Raw genomic sequence first — 23047 nt, forward strand, 5'->3', positions numbered from 1 at the left:
GTTTCAGGATTAAAGCACTTCACCTTCCGTAGCTGGTGACTTATCTCAACCACAGGTCCAGCGATCAGAGTAGAAAGTACACCCCGGTGCACAGGGGTGTCCGTGTGCCAAGACTGAACAGCAGTAATGAACTCATGAAGAGGCCTCTGAACAGAATAAAGCAGCTACAAGAAAACACATACATCACTTTTAATGACTAAAAACCATGGTTTTGAAAAAAACAAAACGACACTTTAAAATCAGTATTCTTACTATCCTCCCCCAAGACTCGAGGAGTCACTGATGTCGTTTGCCTGCTACCAATGCCCACGACATTCCATTCCCAGGCTGACTCAAACCTCCCACGCACCACGGCCAGAAGATGATAGACGGGACCAAAGCCCACTAGGAACTTTCCCTAAAGCCCAGCACAACCCTCAGGAATAAGGAGGGAGAGAGGCAAAACATCAATGACATTAAAATAAGGCATCAGCTATGAGGCAACATATGCAGACTAAAGCTACACAGGTTTGATGGGAAAACTAAAGGTTTTGGCACAAATTACATTACATAAAAGATCACAGACACTTGAAACGAATTCATCAAAAACAGGAACGTTTGAAATTAACTCAAATTGAACCAGACTAGAAGAAGTATGGCCAACAACCTTCAATGACCTCTATCAGCAAAGGACACTGAGTCTTCAATATTTCATAAATAGCCTCCCATTTAAGCATTTTTAAAAGTCTTCATTAAAAAATAATAGTTCATTGATATTTTTAAGTTGCTACTTAGAAAAAGTAATGGCTCTCCCTGATAACAACATCATGTGGTATGAGAACTGAAACTGACATGACATTATTTTTAGGATGAAGCAAATCTGGCATACAGGTTTTTTATATGAAGTGCTTATACAATAATCTCACTTCACATCAGCTTTCAACCAGCAAAGGGAAGCCACAGGCCCCTTCAAGGTCTGTGACTCTCATTTCCAACCTGGAGAAGGTTAACATAGGACGGGGAGGTAACTCATGATAGAAATTAGCATTTCACCTGGCAAGATGTCTGTCACTCTACAAGTATCAAAATTAGCATCTTTCCAAAGAAAGGTATATTTTATTTGGAAAACTCTGTGATATAACAATTACGCACTCAGAACCTAGAGCAATCAGTCCTCTGCTTCCTGTCCTGCCGTCTGGTCAACCTGAACTCATGGGATCCTGTTCTAAGACCACTGAGTAGGATCTAACAGCTGGAGCTCCCGCCCTTCCTGCCTCCAGCCCATGCACAGGGGTCACCATCTCTGTCTCAGTGTATCCACCACGGGGGACTCCCACACCAGGCTCCCACTTTCTCAGTGCTCCTCCCCATGGGGGACTCCCACACCGACTCCATCTCTCTCAGAGCACCTTGCCACCAGGGACCTCCCACACACCACTGCACGTCACCCGAGCATGAACAGCACAGCCAGGGCTCATGCCTCTGTGTGGGTGTACCCAGCCCTGAAAAGTCCATCTAGCGAACCCGTCCTGGGGAGGCCTGAGTACCCGAAGGCCTTCTTCCGGTTGCTTCTTGAAGCTCCGTGCAATACATTCCAACATTTTCTGAAATACTTTCTGGACTGTGTCCAACAGCATTGCAACTTCTTCATCTGAATCTGTTTTCTGAATCAAGGAACTTCCAGTTATCTCTTTCAGAATGTCAAGAAGTAATGAAACATAAAAAAATCCCTTCACTAGAAAGAAAATTGGAATATATCAGTTTTCTAATCACACAAGTTTGTTGAAATCATGACACATTTCTCACTTAACACATGTATATGATGATAACAAAAAAGAGATTATTACACTTTGGTATTTGTTGAGCCAATACCAAAAGCTAGGTTGATCAGGTTAACCTGAATTCTAATCAAAATGAATAAGTAAGTATGACATTTGTCCAATTTATAAAACTGATACCTTCAATAACAGTAATAGTGTATTAGACTTAGTCACTAAACTAAAAATTGTGTTCATTGCACATGTGAACACACAGAAGTTCAGCAGTGTGGCTCCTTCAACACCGGAATTAGAGAACAGTTGTTGGTTCTGTTCTATTTTTAGAGAATAGATATACCTATACAATGGCTACACTGGAGATCTAGAATTCTAGGTATAATTAGCTCCTCCACAAAGTAAATTTTATAAATAATAAAAGTAGATTTGGTCCTCATAGGAAAGTAATTCCTAAATGATAAGTTTAAAAAATAAATAATTTTGACTGTTTCAATCATTAAACTTAAGTATAAAAGGCTGTTTTCACAATAGAAGTGAATTATAAAGAATTACACAGGCTGGGTATGGTGGCTCACGCCCATAATCTCAGCACTTTGAAAGGCCAAGGTGGGCGGATCACTTGAGGTCGGGAGTTTGAGACCAGCCTGGCCAAGATGGTGAAACCTCGCCTCTACTAAAAATACAAAAATTAGCCGGGCGTGGTGGTGAGCGCCTGAAATCCCAGCTACTCGGGAGGCTGAGGCATGAGAATTGCTTGAACCTAGAGGTGGAGGTTGCAGTGAGCCGAGGTCGCGCCAGTGCACTCCACTCTAGCCTGGGCGACAGAGCAAGACTTGGTCTCAAAAAAAAAAAAAAAAAAAAAAATTAAACAAAACAGCTAAAGTAAATAATATTGGTCTATTTAATATTTACTCTTAAACTTTGGATCTGTTAAACAAATGATGGATGATTTTGCTTATAATTAGAGATTAACTAAGACACTGCCCAGTACCCTGGCTCCAGTGTTCTCCTAGCATCTACTTTCAGTTGCAATATCATAAAGAGAGATACACTGGGGGTGTCCACACACACACAGACCCCTCTGGAATCTGCCATGAAGATATTTAAGGCTATGGGAAAGAGACTCCAGATGGATCCACTAGAAATTGGACTACCAACTTAATCTAATTCTCAAAACTTAATGTTGAATTTACTAAATGTTATCATTTTCAATCTCTTCTAGCAAAATAACTAGGCTTAAAGAAATGTCAACATCAAATGTTGAGGCTTTTACAGATCTCAGTGAGAATCAAATGCAACACTGGGATATTGGGATACTCACTTAAAAACCATCCAGAAACAGGTTTACGCAGCAGTCAGCTACACCACAGAAGCGGTGGGGTGGGAGGCTGGCCGTCAGGAGTTAAGGAGTAGGGGCTAAGAGCTAGGGGCTAGGAGTCAGGGTCTAGGGACCAGGGTCCCAGCTCAGCAGTACTCTTCTTTACCAGACTGTGATCAGAAGGCCAAGGAGATATGGAATGGCCCCAGGTGCATTCCCCCTGGGTTCGCCCCACACCCTTTCCCATCATCATCTGATGTGACTTGAGGGCTGTCCTCTCACTCACTATTGCCATGGGTTACCCTGTGCTAATCCTTTCCCTGGGGTAACAGCAACTTCCAGGGGTCCTGGTGGGGTACCACCCAACAATTCCTGACTCACGCCCCCACCCACAGGAGCACATGGCCAGAGCAGAGCCAAAAGGTGATGGTTTCCCACACAGATGCCAGGAAATAGCCACTAGCCCAATCCACAGGGAAAGTCAGCCTGGCAACGAAGCTGACCACAAGGAGAAGCAGAATCCCAAGGACCCTGTCACAAACTCTGGATGCAGTCATATCTGACCCAGAAACACCTTTGAATTTCCTGGCTGCATCACCCAAAAAATCCCTTTTTTGGTATACACTAGGTTGCATTATAATCAGTCACTTAAAAGTGAGAGTTCTGAGTTACACAGTAAAGGAGGGAGGGAGGGAAGGACTGGTTCTGAGTATTTATTGCTCTAAAACAGCCCTGACCGTACCTGTTTGCATGATTCCAAGACTCCGCTGTAAAAGTTGCATCTGAAACTGATGGTCACCAAGGCCTACCATAACAACATCTTTACACACAGTCAGGTAGGTCTGTAAGAGACAGACACAACTTAGCAACAAAAGCCATTTAAAAAAAGGGAGTAAATCCAGCCTCACAAAGCTTCTCCTATCCATGTGCTAGTTATCTTACAAAGCAGATTTTTACAAAGATGTTTTATAAAGGAATTTTCATAAAGATACATTAATTCTTGCTGTTTTCATAATAAATCTAGAGACATATTTTATGTAATTCTACAAACATAATTGAACACCTGTTACATGTAATGTGTAAAATTACACTAAAAGTATGAAGTTTATGCTTTGCAAAAAGATAAACTCTAGAAAGTTAGATAAATGTTACTGTAAGTTTTTAAGAATTACACTCATGTCTAAAATTACCACTCTAAAGTAGAAAATGAAATCTTGAAACATAACAAATTTGGTAAAGAGAAAGGTTTCTGTGTCTTCAGACTTCTAACCTGGATAATTTGCTGATAAATGACCCTATGAAGCTTCAGATATTCTTCTTCTTGATCTTGAATAAATGATAAAATTTTGCTTTCTAACCAAAAGCCAGTGTCTTCCAAAATGGACAAATACACTTTTCCTTCTGAGCAGAACTGTCCAAAAACAAGAAGATAAATCAGTAACAAAAAGAGCACTGTGTATCATCCTAGCAGAGGGCCAGAAGCAGGCGCACCTTGTGCTGAAGATGGATGCTCAGCCGACAGTGGAGGCCAAAGGCTCGCAGGGCGGCCGCTTCACCGAAGCCACGAGGCTTCCCACCCGGTGTCTGCAGAAGTGACTCCAAATCTGCCTGGAACAGAAAAAACCCAAGGACCACATGTTGACTGACAAGGCATTACCACAGCCCAGACAGCAAGAATAATGGGAAGCATCTGATCTCAGGCGAGCTGGAAAGACCCCCGCTCTGGGGAAGCCCAGTCTCCGAGGACTCTGCGCCTGGACGTGAGGTGCTGGCTGGTGTGGGAAAACGTACAGCCAGGTGAGCGGGCTCAGCTCACCGTCCACAGCCCCTGCCCTGCACACAGCACCACCCGTCCCCTCCCTGCCTCATGACCAGACCCGTCCTCCCCATATGCCTGGCTCTGCTCTGCCGAAGCTTTGCTTCTGGTACAGTCACACTTGAGGGCAACGTAACAGGGTGTTCAGAGGGCTGGCTTCTGGAGGAGAGGAAGAGATGACGGCCTCCGTGGGACAGCTGGGAACATGATGGGTTCCCAAGAAATGTTCTCCAAACATTCCCAGAAAAAACTGCCAAGGACTGCAGGGACTGAGTGTCCACATGAAAGGGTGTGTGACATATCTCCTGCAGAGGGTGTGTTCTGAGAAACTCGGGCCATCCTCCTGAGTCCTAGCGCCCTAGCAGGTGCAACAGAAATGCGAGATTTCTGAACACGTGTCAACTGGGACTTGACTCCCAACCTTGCCCCGGCCAGGCTCCATGCCTTGTACCAACTGAATGAGGTGACATGATCACTCTCAATTCTGTTGCAGCCAGAACACTTGTATAGCACTGGAAATATGAAACCTTCACATCCTGATTTGCCACCACCATTATCATAGAAGACCACTCAACTCTCAGGGCACAGAGTTACCTTTGACGTTTCAAGGGCTTTCAAAAGATGATTAAGTTTCTTCCGAGGAGCAGAGAGCAAGCACTCGCGATTCTTTGGATGAGTCAGCAGATACTCAATGTAGACCAAAGCCAATTCAGGTTTGATTGGGCGTGTGTCATGGATCTGCACCCTACGTTTAGAAGCTGTGTTGCTCTGAAAGAAGAGAGAGAGAGACTGATAATGAAAACACATGTCCCTAGAAAAGCATATCACTTCTAATACACAGTTATCCTCACTCACCTAATTTTAAAGAAGCATGATGTTAACCTACCTTGGCCTGGGCATGCTCTGTGGGCAGCCAGTTGTCCACAAGCTCCAGAATGTGCCCCACTTGCCCCCAGGAGCAGAGGCAATCCAACAAAGTGCAGTAGCTCTTGTCCACAGCGCCCTCCTCCTGGCTTCTCAGTGTGGAAATCACACCACAGCTGACAAGGTCAGATGGAAAATCAGGTCGAGTATTTCAACAGAAACTCCCCCACTTTGTCAAAAGGTGAGGAAAACCAAGAAGCTAAAATCTGACGGTGCATGAGCCCTTGTTATTATATTAGCATTTTCATGCTCTCCAAGGCGGGAATAAATACAGTTTCCCACAATTGCTGCACAGCTGCATCCCACCACAAGACCTGAGACCAGCTCTGGACGCTGAAGGAGCAGGGCACAGCAGCCACACAAAGCCCTCATCCTTCTGTTTCTGTGCCATCTGTCACATTCTAGAGCAAGAGTTTCTACTTTTGAAGAACAATTTTTGTTTGGCATCAAAATACTCCTTTTTCTTCCATAAATGTGAATAAAACATAATTTTTACTGAGATAATCACCAACATTGTAGAGCTCTAATAAAAAATATTATGTGAGACACAAAAGCAAGCCACAAATGTAATTAAAAATGTTCTAGTACCCACGTTTTAAAACACAAAGAAAAACAGGTGAAACTAATTTCAATAACATAATCTTATGTAATCCAATCTATCCAAAATCATTTTAACATGTAATCAATATTTCACACTCTTCTTTTTGCACCAAGGCTGACTCCATGTGTATTTTGTACTCACAGCATATCTCAGCTCAGATGGCCAAAGCCCAGGTGCTCAGGGTCACATGTGACCAACGGTGGCCTTGTGTTCCAGAACCTCCCACACCAGGTGCTAAGAATAACCCCAGACATAAAATGGAGTAACAGTTTCAGTTCCATATATAGTCTCTTCTTTCATCAGTACCAACTTAGGGCCCACTGAAAATCACATCCTGGTATTTTCCCTACCACAGGGAGAGGGAAGGGCAGAAGGAAGAAGCCACAATGAGCTGAAAGCTAAATGTTTTGGTCTGCTGACATGAATTAATAACTCAGCACAGCCATGGATAGGATTGCTACTTCACTACCGCACCAAAGAACAGAGCAAATACCTGAATGGAGGGACAGCAGAGGCCGGCACAAAGGACATTAGCATGAATAAAGGGATCTTGCAGCGATCATCCTAAGAGCAAAAGGAGAAAAACAAACCAAAGCACATGTGAACACTATAAATTCTGAAAGTGTCTCTATGTAAACTCCTAATAACTTACTATCAAAGCTGCTCAAGAAGAACCCTGGTAGTTCTTTCCATGTTCAAAGGGAAGACTTACACCAGGCTCACGTTTGAGGGGCAGAGAAAATTACTTGGTAAGTGTTACAAAAGTTTTATATAACATTTTACTATTTTGCAAATATTTATTAAGCACTTGCTATGTACCCAGTGCCAATCTAGACCCTGGGAATACGCCAGTAAGCAGGATAAAGAAAGTCATATGCTGTCACGAATTGAATCTACTTTAAAAAACAACACTGATGAAACAACAACAACAACAATTAACTCTATGCACTTGGTACCCTGAACATTAATCTCAAGAGAAGGAAACTATTCAGAGACAATGTTATAAAACAAAATCAGAATATCTTGAGGAAGACAGTCAAGTTCAATGGAAAAATGCAGCGGGGCGTGGTCGCTCATGCCTGTAATCCCACCCCTTTGGGAGACTGAGGTGGGAGGACTGTGTGAGGCCTTTATAGGCTACAGCAAGCATTCACTCCAGCCTGGGCAACAGGGCAAGAGTATATCTATTAAAAAAAAAAAAAATGTCCAGACACAGTCGCTCACCCCTGTAATCCCAGCACTTTGGGAGGCTGAGGTGGCTGGATCACCTGAGGTTAGGAGTTCGAGACCAGCCTGGCTAACATGGTGAAACCCCGTCTCTACTGAAAACTCAAATTTAGCCGGGCATGGTGGCAGGCGCCTGTAATCCCAGCTACTCGGAAGGCTGGGGTAGGAAAATAGCCTGAACCCACGAGGCAGAGGTTGCAGTGAGCCAAGATTGCGCCACTGCACTCCAGCCTGGGCGACAAGAGTAAGACTCCATCTCAAAAAAAAAAAAAAAAAAAAAGTAAGCTTTAAGGCTACTGAGCCAAATCCAGACCCAATCAGATTCTGTAGCCCAACAGCCGACACAGCACAGAGGAGAGGAGTTAAGCTCTCAGAGTCAGTTTCTTCCTCTGCAAAACGAACACAGAACTGTTGGAAGAACCAAAGTGAACTACACCACACAGAACCCCAGTACAGTACTTAGAGTGTCCTCAGTGCTTAGTACACTGCAGCTATATTATTATTACTGAAACAATAAGTAAAAGGGGGTCCATCTACCCTTCATCAAGAACACTCAGTAAGAGGTACTCTTGGCTGGGAGAATGAGGACATGGTGAATCCTAAAAAATAATAGTAATTTTCCTGAAAATATATATGAAACAGAAACAGACCAAAATCAAAATTTGATTAGTAATTAATCTGCATTCACAGTGACCCCATCCTTACCCCCAACTAACAATAAGGGAAGAAAATATCTCGTTAATGTTACAAGTATACTGATAATGATGGCCAATTCCATCTGTGTGGCTCACCCATCATCTCTTTACTTAGAGAAGGAAGCAATTTTCCCTAGTGGTGGAGAGACCTCCTATAGACATACTAAGCATTAACTGAATCCCAAGACCCTCTAAGGGTTTCCAATACCCCAAGGCCACAACTGCCCTGTCCGCCAACCCACCTGGTGTCCTATATGGGCCTCTGTTCATATTCTGAAATAATGCTGGCTTCTCAGCCCCAGGTCATTACTTCAGCTTAAAGTCTTTCTTTCTTTCTTTCTTTTTTTTTTTTAAGAGGCAGGGTCTCACTCTGTTGCCAGAGCTGGAGTGAGTGCAGTAGTATGATCATGGTTCACTGTAGTCTCAAACTCTGGGCTCAAGCAATCCTGCCTCAGCCTCCTGCATAGCTGGGACCAAAAGGCACAGGTCATCAGGCTCAGCTAATTTTTAAATTTTTGTAGAGATGAGGTTTCACTATGTTGCCCAGGCTAGTCTCAGACTCCCAGCCTAAAGCAATCCTACTGCTTTGGCCTCGCAAAGTGCTGGGATTAGACACGTGAGCCACCACGAACAGCTAATGAGCTTTACCATTTACTGGTAAATGATGGTTGGCTGTGTCCGCACCCAAATCTCCTCCTGAATTGCAGCTCCCATAATTCCCACGTGTTATGGGAGGGACCCGGTGGTAGATCACAGAATCACAGGGGTGGTTTCTCCCATACTGTTCTTATGGTAGTGAGTCTCAAGAGATCTGATGGTTCTGTAAGGGGTTTCCCTCTCTGCTTGGCTCTTATTTTCTCTACGCCACCATGTAAGCCATGCCTTTTGCCTTCTGTCATGATTGTGAGGCCTCCCTAGCCATACGGAACTGTGAGTCCATTCAATCTCTTTTTCTTTATAAATTTCCCAGTCTCAGGTATGTCTTTATCAGCAGCATGAAAACAGACTAATACAATTTGGCAACGAATACAATTTGCTTTCATGGACAGGCCATGCTTTCACATCAGAGGCAGAATGAAGCTCAGAGCCTTGAAAGGGTTAGAAAAGCTACGTGGTCCAAAGTTACATAAGTTGGTAGAACAAGAGGCAAGAGTAACATTTAGGAAGAGAAATGTGGTTCATAAGGCCTATGATCTTTCTATATTTAAACCACACTTTCTTCAGAGTTAAGAATATATTTGCATTTTTACATGTTGTTAGCCTATTTTTAAATTTAGTTTTGAAATATAAACTTCCTTCAGAAATAAAAAGTCAAGGAATGAGATGGTCCTGCATGCAAATAGAAATCACACACAAAGAAGAGTGGTGGGGGTGGGAAGGGTTAGCTAAAGGATTCAAAATTGCAGTTAGATCAGAGGAATAAGTTCAAAAGATCTATCCTATAACATGGTGACTACAATTAATAACAATATAATATATTCTTGAAAATCACTGAGAGCAGATTTTAAGCGTTCTCCCCACAGAAATGGTAAGTACGCGAGGTGATACTGATTGGCTCGATTTGGCCAGTCCACAACGTGCACATATTTCAAAACATCATGCTGAACACAATAAAGTATATACAATTTTTGTCAATTCAAAATAAATATTTTAAAAAAGAAATCACACACACAACTGTTTGCCCCAACAACACACACAACTCAAATACTTCAGGGACATATTTGCTTACTGGGTGGCTTCAGGTACCCAAGTAAAACTACCCACAGAACTTGAGTACTACTGTACCTCCATGTTCACAAAATTCTTTCTTAAACCCCTGCAAATCAAATTAGATTCTGAAATAATGTCACTGACAATCGAAGGCAGAAGAATCAAGTGCTTACCCAAGACATTTCTCTGGGTGCTGAAGATATGGAAGCAGACAGAGACACAAGGTCTCCACCCTCAAGAGGGGCGAGAGAAAGAAACTATACTGCAAGGTAAACACTAGTCCAACCCTCTCATTTTACAGGTAAGAAAACAGATTCAGGGAGGTAAACATGTTTGAGAACTTTTGCTAAATTCTAAACAAACGTAACCTTAACACACCTTGCTTACAAGCATAGTTCAATCAAGACTTACCTTAAATACTTTCAGATACTCTGGAAGCACAGAGGCAAACTTGTTAATGGTGTAAAGTTTGGCCTCTTTATTATTTTCCATGCTTCTATCAATACTTTTCCAGAGAATCACAATGATTTCTAGTAAACCTGCCATGCACGCGACATCGTTTACTGACAGTGTTTTGTCCAGAACCTGAGATAAAAATAATTGTATTGTGAGATCATCTAATCATAACAACTACTAAAAGATAACAGCATCTCAGAATTAGAGCTCTAAAGCAGAAATGTAAAGAATATCAGTCTTACTTTCATGTCTTTTACTCTCTACTTTAGAATCTCCTAGGGAGGTAAACTTATTTTTAAATGCCCACCCAGGATATAAATTCCAAACTAACCCTATATCCTTTAAAGAAATAGTTTATATGGAGAAAACTCCTCTAAAAATGACAATGTATGAACTATTGTCTCCATCTAGGAACATAACACCCCATTAAAAAACATGCCTTTTCTTTCACTGTATCTTCTGCTTTATTAAAAGACATCACTTTTCACCACAAATCTCGATGCAGGGGGAGGGGAATGGTAAAGCCTACTTTCCTCCAAGGTGACTGCTACTGAAACTCAGCCGCCAAAACCCAGCCTATCACGTCACAGAAAGGACGCAGTCTCTGGTTGGCCAACCCCACCCTACAGGCAGGCAAAACACAGCCTGAGAGGCTGGAATAATGACTGACTATGATCGACTACCACTAGATCACGGGCTTCTTTAGTTCATTTTAAAATAAATAGACCTACTTACATTTTCCTGAACATATGCTGGTAGTGTGCAGTAATCACCTGAATGTTCACTTTAAACCACAAACGCACTCTAACAAATTCCTCTTCTACCCAGAGCCAGCAGTCCCACGCTGTCAACACTGCAAGCCACACACAAGTGCATTGTGGCTGCGTGCCAGTAAGCGGACATGCCCACTCACCAGCACAGACACACAGCCAGACCTGCCAACAATCCCTGCTGCGGAGGCCTGTCACGCAACTCTAACGTATATTGAGGGAAAAGCCCTGAGAGAAGAAACTCAAACCACCAAAACCAAGAGCAGAACCAGCTCTGAAGCTCTGAACACTGGCAGCGAGGGTGCAGTGAGCCCAGGGAGGTGGCCTGCCCAATGGCTGTGAAGACGGCAGTGGCCCTCACTTTTGCTGAACTCTTCTCTCTATTCTACATCTATTTCCTGTATGTTTTTGGTAAGTTCCTTCTGAACAATTTCAACCCAGTATAACTGACTGAGGGGCTGGGCTGGTGGCCCATCAGGGTGTGGTGGGAGACGGAGGAGAAAGCACCGTGGGGCATGAGCAGAGCCTGGGTAAGCCATCTGCTGCCCCTGCTAGGAAGGACACAATGGGGTCAGACCCAGAAGCACTTGGCTCAGGACCAGCTGTTAGGGGAGCACACCAGTACTGTGCCTCAGCACAGGGCAAACTGTTTTGTGATTTTCTTTTAAAGTCCAGTTTCTTAATATAGTGGGCATTGCAAAATGACCCCAAAATCTTACTTTAGATGTCCACAAGCATAGGAGTTTAGAAGCTTAAGATAATGCTTACAAGTAACAAGTGTGTCTAAGTCTTAAACATTATTTTCTTCTAATATAATTGGTTACTTTGGATTCTGAAGAAACTGTCCCTTTAATAAATTATACTTTGAAAAATATGAGAGTACCCAGAATCCAATCCAGCTATGCTACACCCAGAGTTGAATTAAAACACACAGAGACATTTAAGGTAAAGAAAATCTGGGACAAGATGTGACTGGTAAGAATTTTTCTTCTGTATTAAGTCCTACCTGAGCTCCAAAATAAACTACAAAGGATACAAAGCAGTTCTTTCAAAAACAATATGGCCTTCCAAAATAACTTGTTTAATTAACAATACTAAAGTAACAAAGAAAAAATAGGAATATTCCTAACAAAATGGCCTGTGGGAGTGATGCCATCGATGCACTATCTGCCCGGCCTGGCCCTGCTCTACTCACAGTCACGTTCTCCTTCTCCCTTCCGTCCTCTTCCTCCTCCTCCTCTGGAGGCTCTCTCACTGCCCTCTGGATACAGGCATTTAAGCAATGACGAATAACGTGAATCAGCTTTGCTGAAATGTTTAGGATAAACAAGAATTAATGGATGTGTTTCTTCTACAAAATTAACTATCTGATAGTGAAATTATAATCCCAATTAGTTAAAAGTACTATTTTAAGGGAAATTATTCAGAAATGCATTAAAGTATGAAGCTTATTAAATTGACAAACACTGAACTCTGTAATTTGTATTATGCTTTTGGGGGAAAACATAACAAGAAACAACAGCGCTCCCTACCTATGTTGGTGCAGGCGGTGTGCTCGTGGGCGTACTGATAGAACCTCCTGGCAGCAGCATGGTTCATCTGCACCAGGGTGACACAGCGCTCGCACCAGACCTCCTCCGGCTGATTCACAGGCAGGAAAGAGTTAAAGATGAGGCTCACCAGGCGCCGAGACACAGGTCGAGAATCAGTTTCCAGACGAACCAGAATGTGCTCCATGGGGCATATTTTCCAAAACTGTGCAAAAAGCACATAAGCAGAAGGAAATAATCAATTGTGCCTGTAACCCTGGAAACAGCTTTAAAAAATTTTCAAGCATAACCAAAAAAGGAAATATTGTTATAGTCAAGAAAATTCACTTCAAATGACTATACCAGAATCTGTGACTTTCTGTAGAGAAATTAGAATAAATAAATCTGTATTTTAAAAGGTACTGTTATATAAGGCACCCAAGTATAAGGTTGCTGAGAGGCTTATTTAAATTACTTAACACCATGATTAACACACAGAAAACTCTCCAATGATAGCTATGATTGTCAACTAATATTTTAAAAATTTCTTAAAGTACCTTAACTTTTGGCCCATTATTGTGAAAAGTGAGTAAAAACATATATAACATTTTTGACGTGGACACTCCATCTCCTATCTAAGAGGCAGAGGCATCACTCCTGAACTCCTGGGGCTGCCTGTCCCATCCAGTGACTCCTTCTCTGACATAAGCCTGCCCAGATCATCATGGACCCCCACAGCCTAGTCTCATCTCCCCCAACCCATCTCACACGCAGCATCCAGACAACCTGCAAAAATCAGAACTGATCATAGTGATAGCGTCCCTCTTCTCAAAAGCACCTGAGGCACCTACAGAAAGCAAGCATCAATCGTCTGCACAAGAAATTCACGACAAAGAAAAATGCAGAACAAGACAAAGCAAAATGGAACGGCACCATATCAAGCCCTGCCTCGGGCTCCTCACCTGCATGGTGGGCAAAACCCTCGACCTTGCATTTTTCTCAAGGACCTTGCTCCAAGGACCAATCCTTCTTTCCAGTATTTTCAGTTGGATCTTTCTTCTTCACATCATCCCAACTCTTAGAACAAAAACCCACGCACAAAACTCAACCTGAGGTTCCCATCTCCTGGATGCCACCTTCCCTCTCCCTTGTCAGTCGACCTGCTCCTAAGCGTGCCTGCATCCCACCTCCAGCTCCAGACCTCCCAACTCCGTCGACACTGCAGTCCACCCTCCCTGAAGTTGTTCTTGCCAAGGTCATGATCTCATACGGCAAATTCAAATAGACATACGTACGCCCTCAACTCAGACAGAATCTGCAGCATCCGACACTGTTATTACCACCTCCTGAAGCGCCCCGGGATACTTCCACTCAGGCACTTCTTGGTATTTCTGAAAAAGTTACTGTAGTAAAGACAATAATCCCAAATCCCACACTGGGCGGTTTACTCACATTCTAGCGTGGGAAAGACAGAGCATTACCCCACACAGGAGAGCGGACAGGGCCAAGGTTCCCAGCTCTCACCTACAGCCACAGGGACAAGAACCTTCTGCCAAACCTGACTGAAGTCTTGGAAATTAAGGGACTGGAGACTTCTTACCCAAGGGTGAGAGGTTGTCCTGGCACGGTTTAAGAGAACAAGAAAGAGAAAAATACTAGGACTCATGTGCTGACCAGAGAACAACTCTGTCCACCTCCATCCTGAACCCCTTCTGTCCGTCCCAACACACGAAAGCCTCCTGGCCACAGGCTCCAGCCCCAACAGGTGGTTACTTCTAAGAGCAAGGCATCAAGCCCTGAACACTGCACCAGCAGGAAACACCAGCAGGCCTGCAGGTGACAGTGCTGTCGGCAACCAACCTTTCTGGAAATGCCTGAGGATGTCAAGCACGGAACCAAGTGCCTGAGCCACTATTTACTGTATTTTTGCAACCACCCCCAGCATAGATATTAGTATTCCCACTTAACAGGTAAGAAGCAGGCTTAGAGCAATTAAGCACAAGATCATAGCACTTTCATCTAGTCTGCCACGCTGCCTTTCAACATCACACAAAAACACAGATCAGAGCTGCACAGCCCACACACTGCTGTAGAAATAGAAGTAGACTCATTGGCTGGGCACAGTGGCTCCTGCCTGTAGTCCCAGCAACTCAGGAGACCAAGGCAGGAGGATCGTTCGAGGCCAGGAGTTTGAGGCCACCCTGGGCAACACAGTGAGAGACAGTGAGACCCTGTCTCAAAAAAAAAAAGAAAATTAAAAAGAGGACAACGCATTGAAGGGAGAGTGTTGACACCTCCTGGCCCACTGGGCTCAGCCCAGCAGCCCAGGCCTACAACAGCTAACAAAGGAAACAAAGAGAAGGTGTAACTCTCATTCCTTCTAGAGCGGCATGTACAAGACCCTCCACTGGGCCAGCGCACCCATTACTGAGGTGTGCATGCCAGGCCCGGCAGCCTGATCTCATGCTGCCAGGTCGTTCCTGCCCATAGACAATGCCCTCCAGTCAGCTCCAACAGCTGTCCTCTGGCCAGTCAGACTGCCTCTTGTGCGCATGTCATTCTGTAACCTTAACTTTCAAGGGAAATTAGCTTGCATGCCTGTCACAAACCTTTCTAGAGACTTCACAACCAAATGGCTCTCTGCCTTGCACTTGCAGAGATAAGGACTAAAATGCAAACATGATGCCTTCTTTCTCTGCTCTGACACCCAAACTCCCTGGTGGACCAGAGACCCTGTGTCCCTCTGCCTTCCTTACCTACTACAGTTTTTTGTTTTGTTTTACTGAAGAGTTATTCTTTTATTGTTTATAAAATAATGGTACAGTGGTTTTTAAGTGCTTATCTTTTAGAGATACATTCTAAAATACAAAGAAAACAATATGATGTCTGGAATTTAGTTCAACATAGTCTGGCAGTGTGCCTGGATACGGTTTAGATAAAGCAAGATTGGACACAGCAATAATTATTAAAGCTGGGTGATGGGTATGTCTAATTCACTGTATTAGTCTCTCTGCTTTTAGATATGTTTGAAAATTCAAAATAAAAAATTAAAACAAAAAAATTAAAAATATTCACAAAAAGTTGTTTTCCTCCAATAATTGCCTTAAAGTCTACTTTGTTTTCTGGGTTTTTTGGTCCAACTTTTATTTTAAGTTCAGGGGTACACATGCAGGATGTGCAGGTTTGTTAAATTTGTAAACGTGTGCCATGGTAGTTTGTTGCACAGATCATCCCATTACCTACATATCAAGCCCAGCATCCATTAGTGATTATTCCTGATGCTCTCCCTCCTCCTACCCCACACCCTCCAACAGGCCCCAGTATGTGTTGTTCCCCACCATGTGTCCATGTGTTCTCATCATTTAGCTCTCACTTATAAGTGAGAACATGTGGTATTTGGTTTTCTGTTGCTGCATTAGTTTGCTGAGGATAATAGCTTCCAGCTCCATCCATTCCCTGCAAAGAACATGATCTCGTTCCTTTTTATGGTGGTATAATATTCCATAGTATATATGTACCACATTTTCTTTATCCAGTCTATCATTGAAGGGCATTTAGATTGGTTCCATGTCTTTGCTATTGTGAATAGTGCTGCAATGAACATAGGCAAACACATATCTTTATAATAAAATGATTTATATTCCTTTAGGTATATACCCAGTAAAGGGATTGCTGGGTCAAATGGTATTTCTGTCTCTAGGTCTTTGAAGAATTGCCACACTGTCTTCCACAATGGTTGAACTAATTTACACTTCCACCAACAGTGTAAAAGCACAGAACTACAGTTTTAACAGGCTGTTCCAAAAAACACCATCAAAATTGCAGCCAGTATTTTTATTAAAATTGACATGCTTGGCCAGGTGCAGTGGCTCACGCCTATAATCCCAGCACTTTGGGAGGCCAAGGCAGATGGATCACCTGAGGTCAGGAGTTTGAGACCAGCCTGGCCAACATGGTGAAACCTCATCTCTACTAAAATTTTTTAAAAAATCGCCAGGCATGGTGGCACACACCTGTAGTCCCAGCTACTCAGGAGGCTGAGTCAGGAGAATCACTTGAACCTGGGAGGCAGAGGTTGCAGTAAGGCAAGATTGTGCCACTGCACCCCAGCCTGGGTGACAGAGCGAGACTCTGTCTCAAAAAAAAAAAAAAAAAAAAAAAAAAATTTGACATGCTTACTCTACATTTTTTTAAGAGATAAGGTCCCAAGCTGGTCTCACACTTCTAAGCTTAAGTGATCCTCCTACCTCAGCCTCTCAAAGTGCTAGGATTACAGGCATGAGCCACCACACATGGCTATTACTCTAAAATTTATATGAAATGCAAAGGACCTAAAGTAGCCAAAGAATTTTGAAAGAACAACAACCAAGCTTGAGAATGTACACTGCAAGACTTACTGTAAGATCCACACAGAACAAATGGATCAACAGAACAGGACAGAGTCCAGAGAAGGACCACACATATGGTCAATGATTTTCAACAAAAGCATCAAAGTAACTCAACTGGATTATGACATTGAGTGTTAATACTACATTGGTCACTCAAAATATCCTTTGTTTTCTTCTAACATAAAAAATTCACAGATCAAAACTCACAACACACAAAGTAATAGGTACTAAATGCAGTGACAAGATCCCCATCATTGGCTGGGCACGGTGGCTCACACCTGTAATCCCAGCACTTTGGGAGGCCAAGGTGGGCAGATTGCTTGAGCCCAGGAGTTTGAGACCAGCCTGGGCAACATGGGGAAACACCATCTAGAAAAATCAGCCAGACACGGCGGCCACTCCTGCAATCCCAGACACGGCGGCCACTCCTGCAATCCCAGACACGGCGGCCACTCCTGCAGTCCCAGACACGGCGGCCACTCCTGCAATCCCAGACACGGCGGCCACTCCTGTAGTCCCAGTCACTTGGGAGGCTGAGGAGGGATGATGACTTGAGGTTGCAGTGAACCAAGATCACACCACTGCACTCTAGCCTGGGCATCAGAGTGGGACCCTGTCTCCCCCTCACCTCTTCACCCCAAGCAACTGGCACTAAATTCTTGTTCTCTTCAAATTATATTTTACCCATATCTGAGCAATATTTACATACACATTTGTCTCCATTTTATTCAGCTGGTAGCACACCAGAACCACATCTACATTATGCTTTTATACTTCTATATCTTAGAGGCCTTTCCAAGGAAGCCCCACAAAAAGTTTCTCCTTGTTCTTTTCATGGCCACATAGCACCACCTCTCTTAAGAATACACAAATCTGTCTGGCTGACCCTGCACTCTGGCATGTCAGGCTGTTTCTGGATCCTGCGCCATAACAGAACAGCACTCAGTAAATTTCTGAGAACTACTGTGGGGAGGAAGAAAGCTCATAATGGTACCAAAATAATAATGAAGTCAAGAACATTATAAGCAACATTCTTAGCCAAAAGCCAAAAGCAGAATAGAACTAGAGCTGAAAGAGAATAATCACTTCAGTCGTTTATAAAACGTCAAAACGCACATCTCTCACAAAGTGGGTGTCTGCTTCCTTCATTCTGTGTGGGGGCGGGGGGCGGGGGGCAAGGGGCGGGGGTGGCTCATACGCGACACTCTCCAGAAGTGCTCACCAGGTGCCAAGTACCCAAATATTACACCAAGTATCCCAGTGAAAACCTTCACACATGATAAAAATATAATGGAAGGCAGGGGGTGCTTACATTCATGTCTTTCAAAAAGAAAACATATTGATAATATTTCTAGAATCTTTGATGAAAAACACAAAACAACATTTGATGACAGAGATAACTGGTCAAATAATACCAGTTATCAGTTTAAAATGTGGAATTAAAACTACTTTCTTTCTGTTTGATGAATACAAGCCCCTATTTCATGTCTTAGGTAAAAAAGCCCTATTCATTGTACCTTAGCAGCCCTCACAGCTTTGATCTTCAACAGCATGTCCACAAAAGCCACCCTCACTTTCTCCGAATTGTCGTGGAGACTGTATCTGAGAGCTGGCAGGAGCTGCTCTAACAATGGGTGGCTCAGTTTGTTGTCCAAAATCATTGGCAGACACTGCAACACAGAGAAAGATAAATAGTTCAAAATCAGAACATGCCAATGAAAGGTTCAGGTAGGAAAACTTCATTAAAGAAAACATTCGGTTCCATCTTTACTAGAACTACTAGTGAAATAAATATACCTACGGAAAATAACACTTTTTCTAGAACTATTTCATATAAAAGGCATACTTTTAATGAAGTAGTATAGGTCCAGCCACTGCTATTTGGTCCATTCATTGTTTTGTTCAAATAAGATTAAAGCAATTATAAAAGAAATCTTTAATGCTCTCTCTTAGCTAAATTTTAGAGGATTTTTTAGTTGAAAGAAACACAGAATAACTACTGGTCATGTGGTCTCCAAAGGCACCAAGTCCAAGAACTCTGCATTTCCTGACTCGATACTGCATGAGGATTGGAGGGAACAGAGCCAGTGTGTGTGACTCAAACACACTCTCAGCTGACTACAGCGCCCATGTAGCAGGTGGTGCTCCTCCACAGGCCAAGGCTCAGCCTGGGCCCCCAAGCTCCAGCACTGCTTAACTCTACGGCCTTCTCTATCTAGTTTCAGGAGAAACTATATATATATATATATATATATATTTTTTTTTTTTTTTTTTTTTTTTTTTTGAGACAGAGTCTCACTCTGTTGCCCAGGCTGGAGTGCAGGGGCATGATCTCGGCTCACTGCAACCTCCGCCTCCTGGGTTCACGCCATTCTCCTGCCTCAGCCTCTGGAGTAGCTGGGACTACAGGCACCTGCCACCACGCCTGGCTAATTTTTGTATTTTTAGTAGAGACTGGGTTTCACCTTGTTAGCCAGGATGGTCTCGATCTCCTGACTTCGTGATCCACCCGCCTCGGCCTCCCAAAGAGCTGGGATTATAGGCATGAGCCACTGCACCTGGCCACATATATTTTAACGATGATAATTTTTTCAAAAAATTTCAAATATATACAGCTCTTCTTCCAAAGCACCAAAGGGCAGCCTGATTTGAATCATCTGCTCCACCTGTGTCCACAGCCACCCCTTGATCCTGCCCTCCCACTGGACACCGGCCACCACCTACCTTGCCAGATACCCCCCATCCCACAGCCCCTGTAGCCCCGCCTACAACACTGTGTTCTCCTAATTCTCCTTCAGCTTTTCTGGTCTTTCTTCTGTAGATTCTCTGCTGACTCTTCCTCTACTCCAGAGCCCACCCATCCCTCCTCACAGATCACTCATCTAGGCCTGGGAGGCATCTCAGAGTGGCCCTGCAAGGGTTTCCTCAGAAGCATGAAAGCACCAGACTGTGCTCAGAAGGTCAGGACCGAGAAAAGACTGGCCAGGGAGCCGTGGCCACTTTGGGTGACAGCAACAGGAAGGAGCAGGTGAACCTCAGAGAACTCCAGGAAGGGAAAGACAGGACTTGGGTGAAGGAGGAAGAAGCAAGAAGAGCACGCAAGTGAGTGACTCAGCAGATGACATCACCACTTCAAGGAGAAAAAGAGGAGCAAAGGGGAGAGAGGAAAACAAAGAAAACTCTTGGATGGCAGCAGGTTTGGAAAAGATGGTAATGACTCAGCAGTGGAGACAGGGTGGTTGCTGTAACATGCTGCCAAGGCCCCGTCAGAAATGAGGCACTCACCCCAGCTGTCCCGGGGCCGCTGAGCTGCCCTCACCATCAGCATGCGTGGGGACGGCCTCCTGAAGAAAATGCCTTCCTCCTGGGCAGCCAGTGTGCAATGGTGGATCAGTATGGGCCCAGTCTGAAGGGCTCTGCTGGCTCCAGAGCTGCCTGTGGGTCTGCACAAGGCTTTCCCAGGCTGTGTCGTGGCTTAATGTCCCTTCCCCTCCAGAGGTGTGCACCCCAGGAGCACTTCCTAATCTGCAAGCTGTGGATAATCTTAATCGCAGAGCTACCTGTTGGTCACCTGAGCAGAGCTCTCAAGAAGACTCTTGTCTGCAAACTGGGACCAGCTGCGTGCAAACTGCAGTCAGAGCAAGGTTGGAAACCAGATCGCCAGGGTGAGCCCATCACAGTGCAAGAAGCACATGGGTCCCTGACTCCTCAGCCAACACTTAAAGAATAAGAGCATCCAACCACAGACAAAGAGGAAGAAGAGGGACTGATGTTTCATAACAACTTCCAGAAGGACAAGCGGATGGTGTGGGGATGAATTCTGCTCAGAGATCAAAAAAGTCTAGTGAAGCGTCATGTGAAACTAACCTTGGCCAGAAATGCTTTACTGGAGTGGTGGGCATAGAAGATGTTCTATAGTGGACTGGGGACTGGCAGAAAATGGAGATAGACTATTCAGGTGATCACTAAACTAAGACTCTTTTGAGAGTAAAAAGGTTGTTCCTAACAATTACTGCAGAGCAATAGGCATGAGCCCAAAAGTCTGATCACTCCACAAACACAGACGTGCTCCTCAGAATATCCTTCTGCAATGAGGAGAGATGGGGGAGCCTCTGCCTCAGATGGAGATGTGAACATGCTTACAAACCTATAGGAAGGATATATATAAGCCTATAGGCTGAGAGGGAGAGGTTGAACATGCAGACAAAAAAAAAAAATTTTTTTTTGAGACAAGGTCTGGCTCTATCACCCAACTGGAGTGCAGTGGCACAATCTTGCTCACTGCAACCTCTGCTTCCCAGGCTCAAGCCATCCTCCCACCCCAGCCTCTCAAGTAGCTGGGACTACAGGTGCACACCACCATGCCCGGCTAATTTTTTTTGTACTTTTTGTAGAGACCAGGTTTCACCACTCTGCTCAGGCTGGTCTTGAGCTCATGAAACTCAAGCAATCCACCCGTCTTGGCCTCCCAACGTGCTGGGATTACAGGTGTGAGCCACTGCACCTAGTCCAGAAAACTTTTCAAATAGAGAAAATAAGCAAGCAGGTTCCTGAGAAGTGGGGAGGAAGATCCACAGGACCCCCACAGGGGCATGGCCAGGAGGCCCAAGAGCTGCTCTGAAAATGTCTGTTTTGCACATGAGGGAAGAGGAAGTCACCTGCTGTGCTCAGGGGAGTCAGAGCTTCTAAACAGTTGATTCCAGTAGCGGGAAAGTGAGATCAGTTCTTCTCAGGCCATCTCACAGGCCCTCAAGAAAGTCTCTGAATTGGCCTCTCTGAGCGCTGTACAGATTTACAAGCCCTCTCTCGGAGAGCGCTTGTTATCGCAGCCTGGGCAGCTCCCTCCCTCTGGCTCATTTCACATGTTCCCACCAAAGCCAGGGGAGAAAAGACCAGTGGCCACCCCACTACCATCCAACATACACATTACCATTTCTGTAAACCTGAGACAGTTCAGGTTGCTTAGAAAATAAAATGTGAGTCTCTCTTGCAAGGTTTGAGCTACGATTGGTGTTGGTGATAGGTGGGAGATACTAAAAAATTACTTCAGTGAATCCAAATATATTCTATGTACCAGATTCTACGCAAAATATATTTCTCCAAGACATCACATAAAGAGACAAAAGAGAATAAATTCAACAGTACTGGGACCCCTTCTCCCCTTACACTAAAAACAACTATTAGTTCAAGTAGTCATTTTTTGTAGAAAACACTTTTAATTTGGTTTTTAAAAAGCTTACTCTGGATATATGACAAGTCAAAAATGTGATCTCTGTGGAGTAGGATTACAGGTATTATTTTAATCTTCTTCTTTTTCTGTTTTTCTAATTATTCCACAATAAATAAACATTACTTACATAATTTAAAAAATCTTACCTTAAAGACAGAACAACGAACATCAGCTGAACTTGTGTCAAATGCCAGTTCCCCAGTCACCTTCTTCAGGAGGTCAATAAGGATGGTCGGGGGCATCATTTCCCAGTACTTAGAAGTTATTTTACAAACACCAAGGATCCCTGTGGAACGGACCATCGGATAAGGATCTTCTAAAAGGCTCTATAAGTAGGAGGGGAGAAAGGCTTAAAAACCTTGACTTAATTCCCGAAATCAACACCTGCTTCACACATGAGCACTTCAGGGACTCGTAACTTAGAGAAACTTTGAGCATAGAAACACTGGACACATATGGATTCCTAGACCTGAGATTACTTGCTATCACTTCTAAAGCAGAGTATTTAAGATCAAGCCAGAAACATGTGGTGCCTTATTTGCCACATCCCCTGACAGCAGTAACTCAAAACCAGCTCTGTCATCCAGTGAGATCTGCACACTCAGCCGAGCATGGCAGGCGTTCAGATG

General features: G+C 43.8%; 1 protein-coding gene across 2 annotated transcripts in view; it reads right to left on the reverse strand.

The window, feature by feature from the left end:
• The window catches only part of NCAPG2 (non-SMC condensin II complex subunit G2), a 73778-nt gene that overhangs the window by 19693 nt on the left and 31038 nt on the right, over positions 1 to 23047 (reverse strand). For both annotated transcript variants that reach the window (XM_030933203.1, XM_030933204.1), the window contains 13 exons: positions 22565 to 22744; positions 18706 to 18858; positions 12804 to 13026; positions 12467 to 12579; positions 10457 to 10630; positions 6907 to 6977; positions 5775 to 5928; positions 5483 to 5656; positions 4564 to 4680; positions 4343 to 4483; positions 3815 to 3914; positions 1527 to 1714; positions 24 to 164 (listed from right to left, as the gene is read on the reverse strand). In XM_030933203.1, coding sequence (XP_030789063.1) covers positions 24 to 164; positions 1527 to 1714; positions 3815 to 3914; positions 4343 to 4483; positions 4564 to 4680; positions 5483 to 5656; positions 5775 to 5928; positions 6907 to 6977; positions 10457 to 10630; positions 12467 to 12579; positions 12804 to 13026; positions 18706 to 18858; positions 22565 to 22744 — 1929 coding nt within the window. The remainder of the gene's footprint in view (positions 1 to 23; positions 165 to 1526; positions 1715 to 3814; positions 3915 to 4342; positions 4484 to 4563; positions 4681 to 5482; positions 5657 to 5774; positions 5929 to 6906; positions 6978 to 10456; positions 10631 to 12466; positions 12580 to 12803; positions 13027 to 18705; positions 18859 to 22564; positions 22745 to 23047) is intronic.

The sequence above is a fragment of the Rhinopithecus roxellana genome, chromosome 6, assembly GCF_007565055.1.
Source record: "Rhinopithecus roxellana isolate Shanxi Qingling chromosome 6, ASM756505v1, whole genome shotgun sequence".
NCBI classification, from domain to species: domain Eukaryota; kingdom Metazoa; phylum Chordata; class Mammalia; order Primates; family Cercopithecidae; genus Rhinopithecus; species Rhinopithecus roxellana.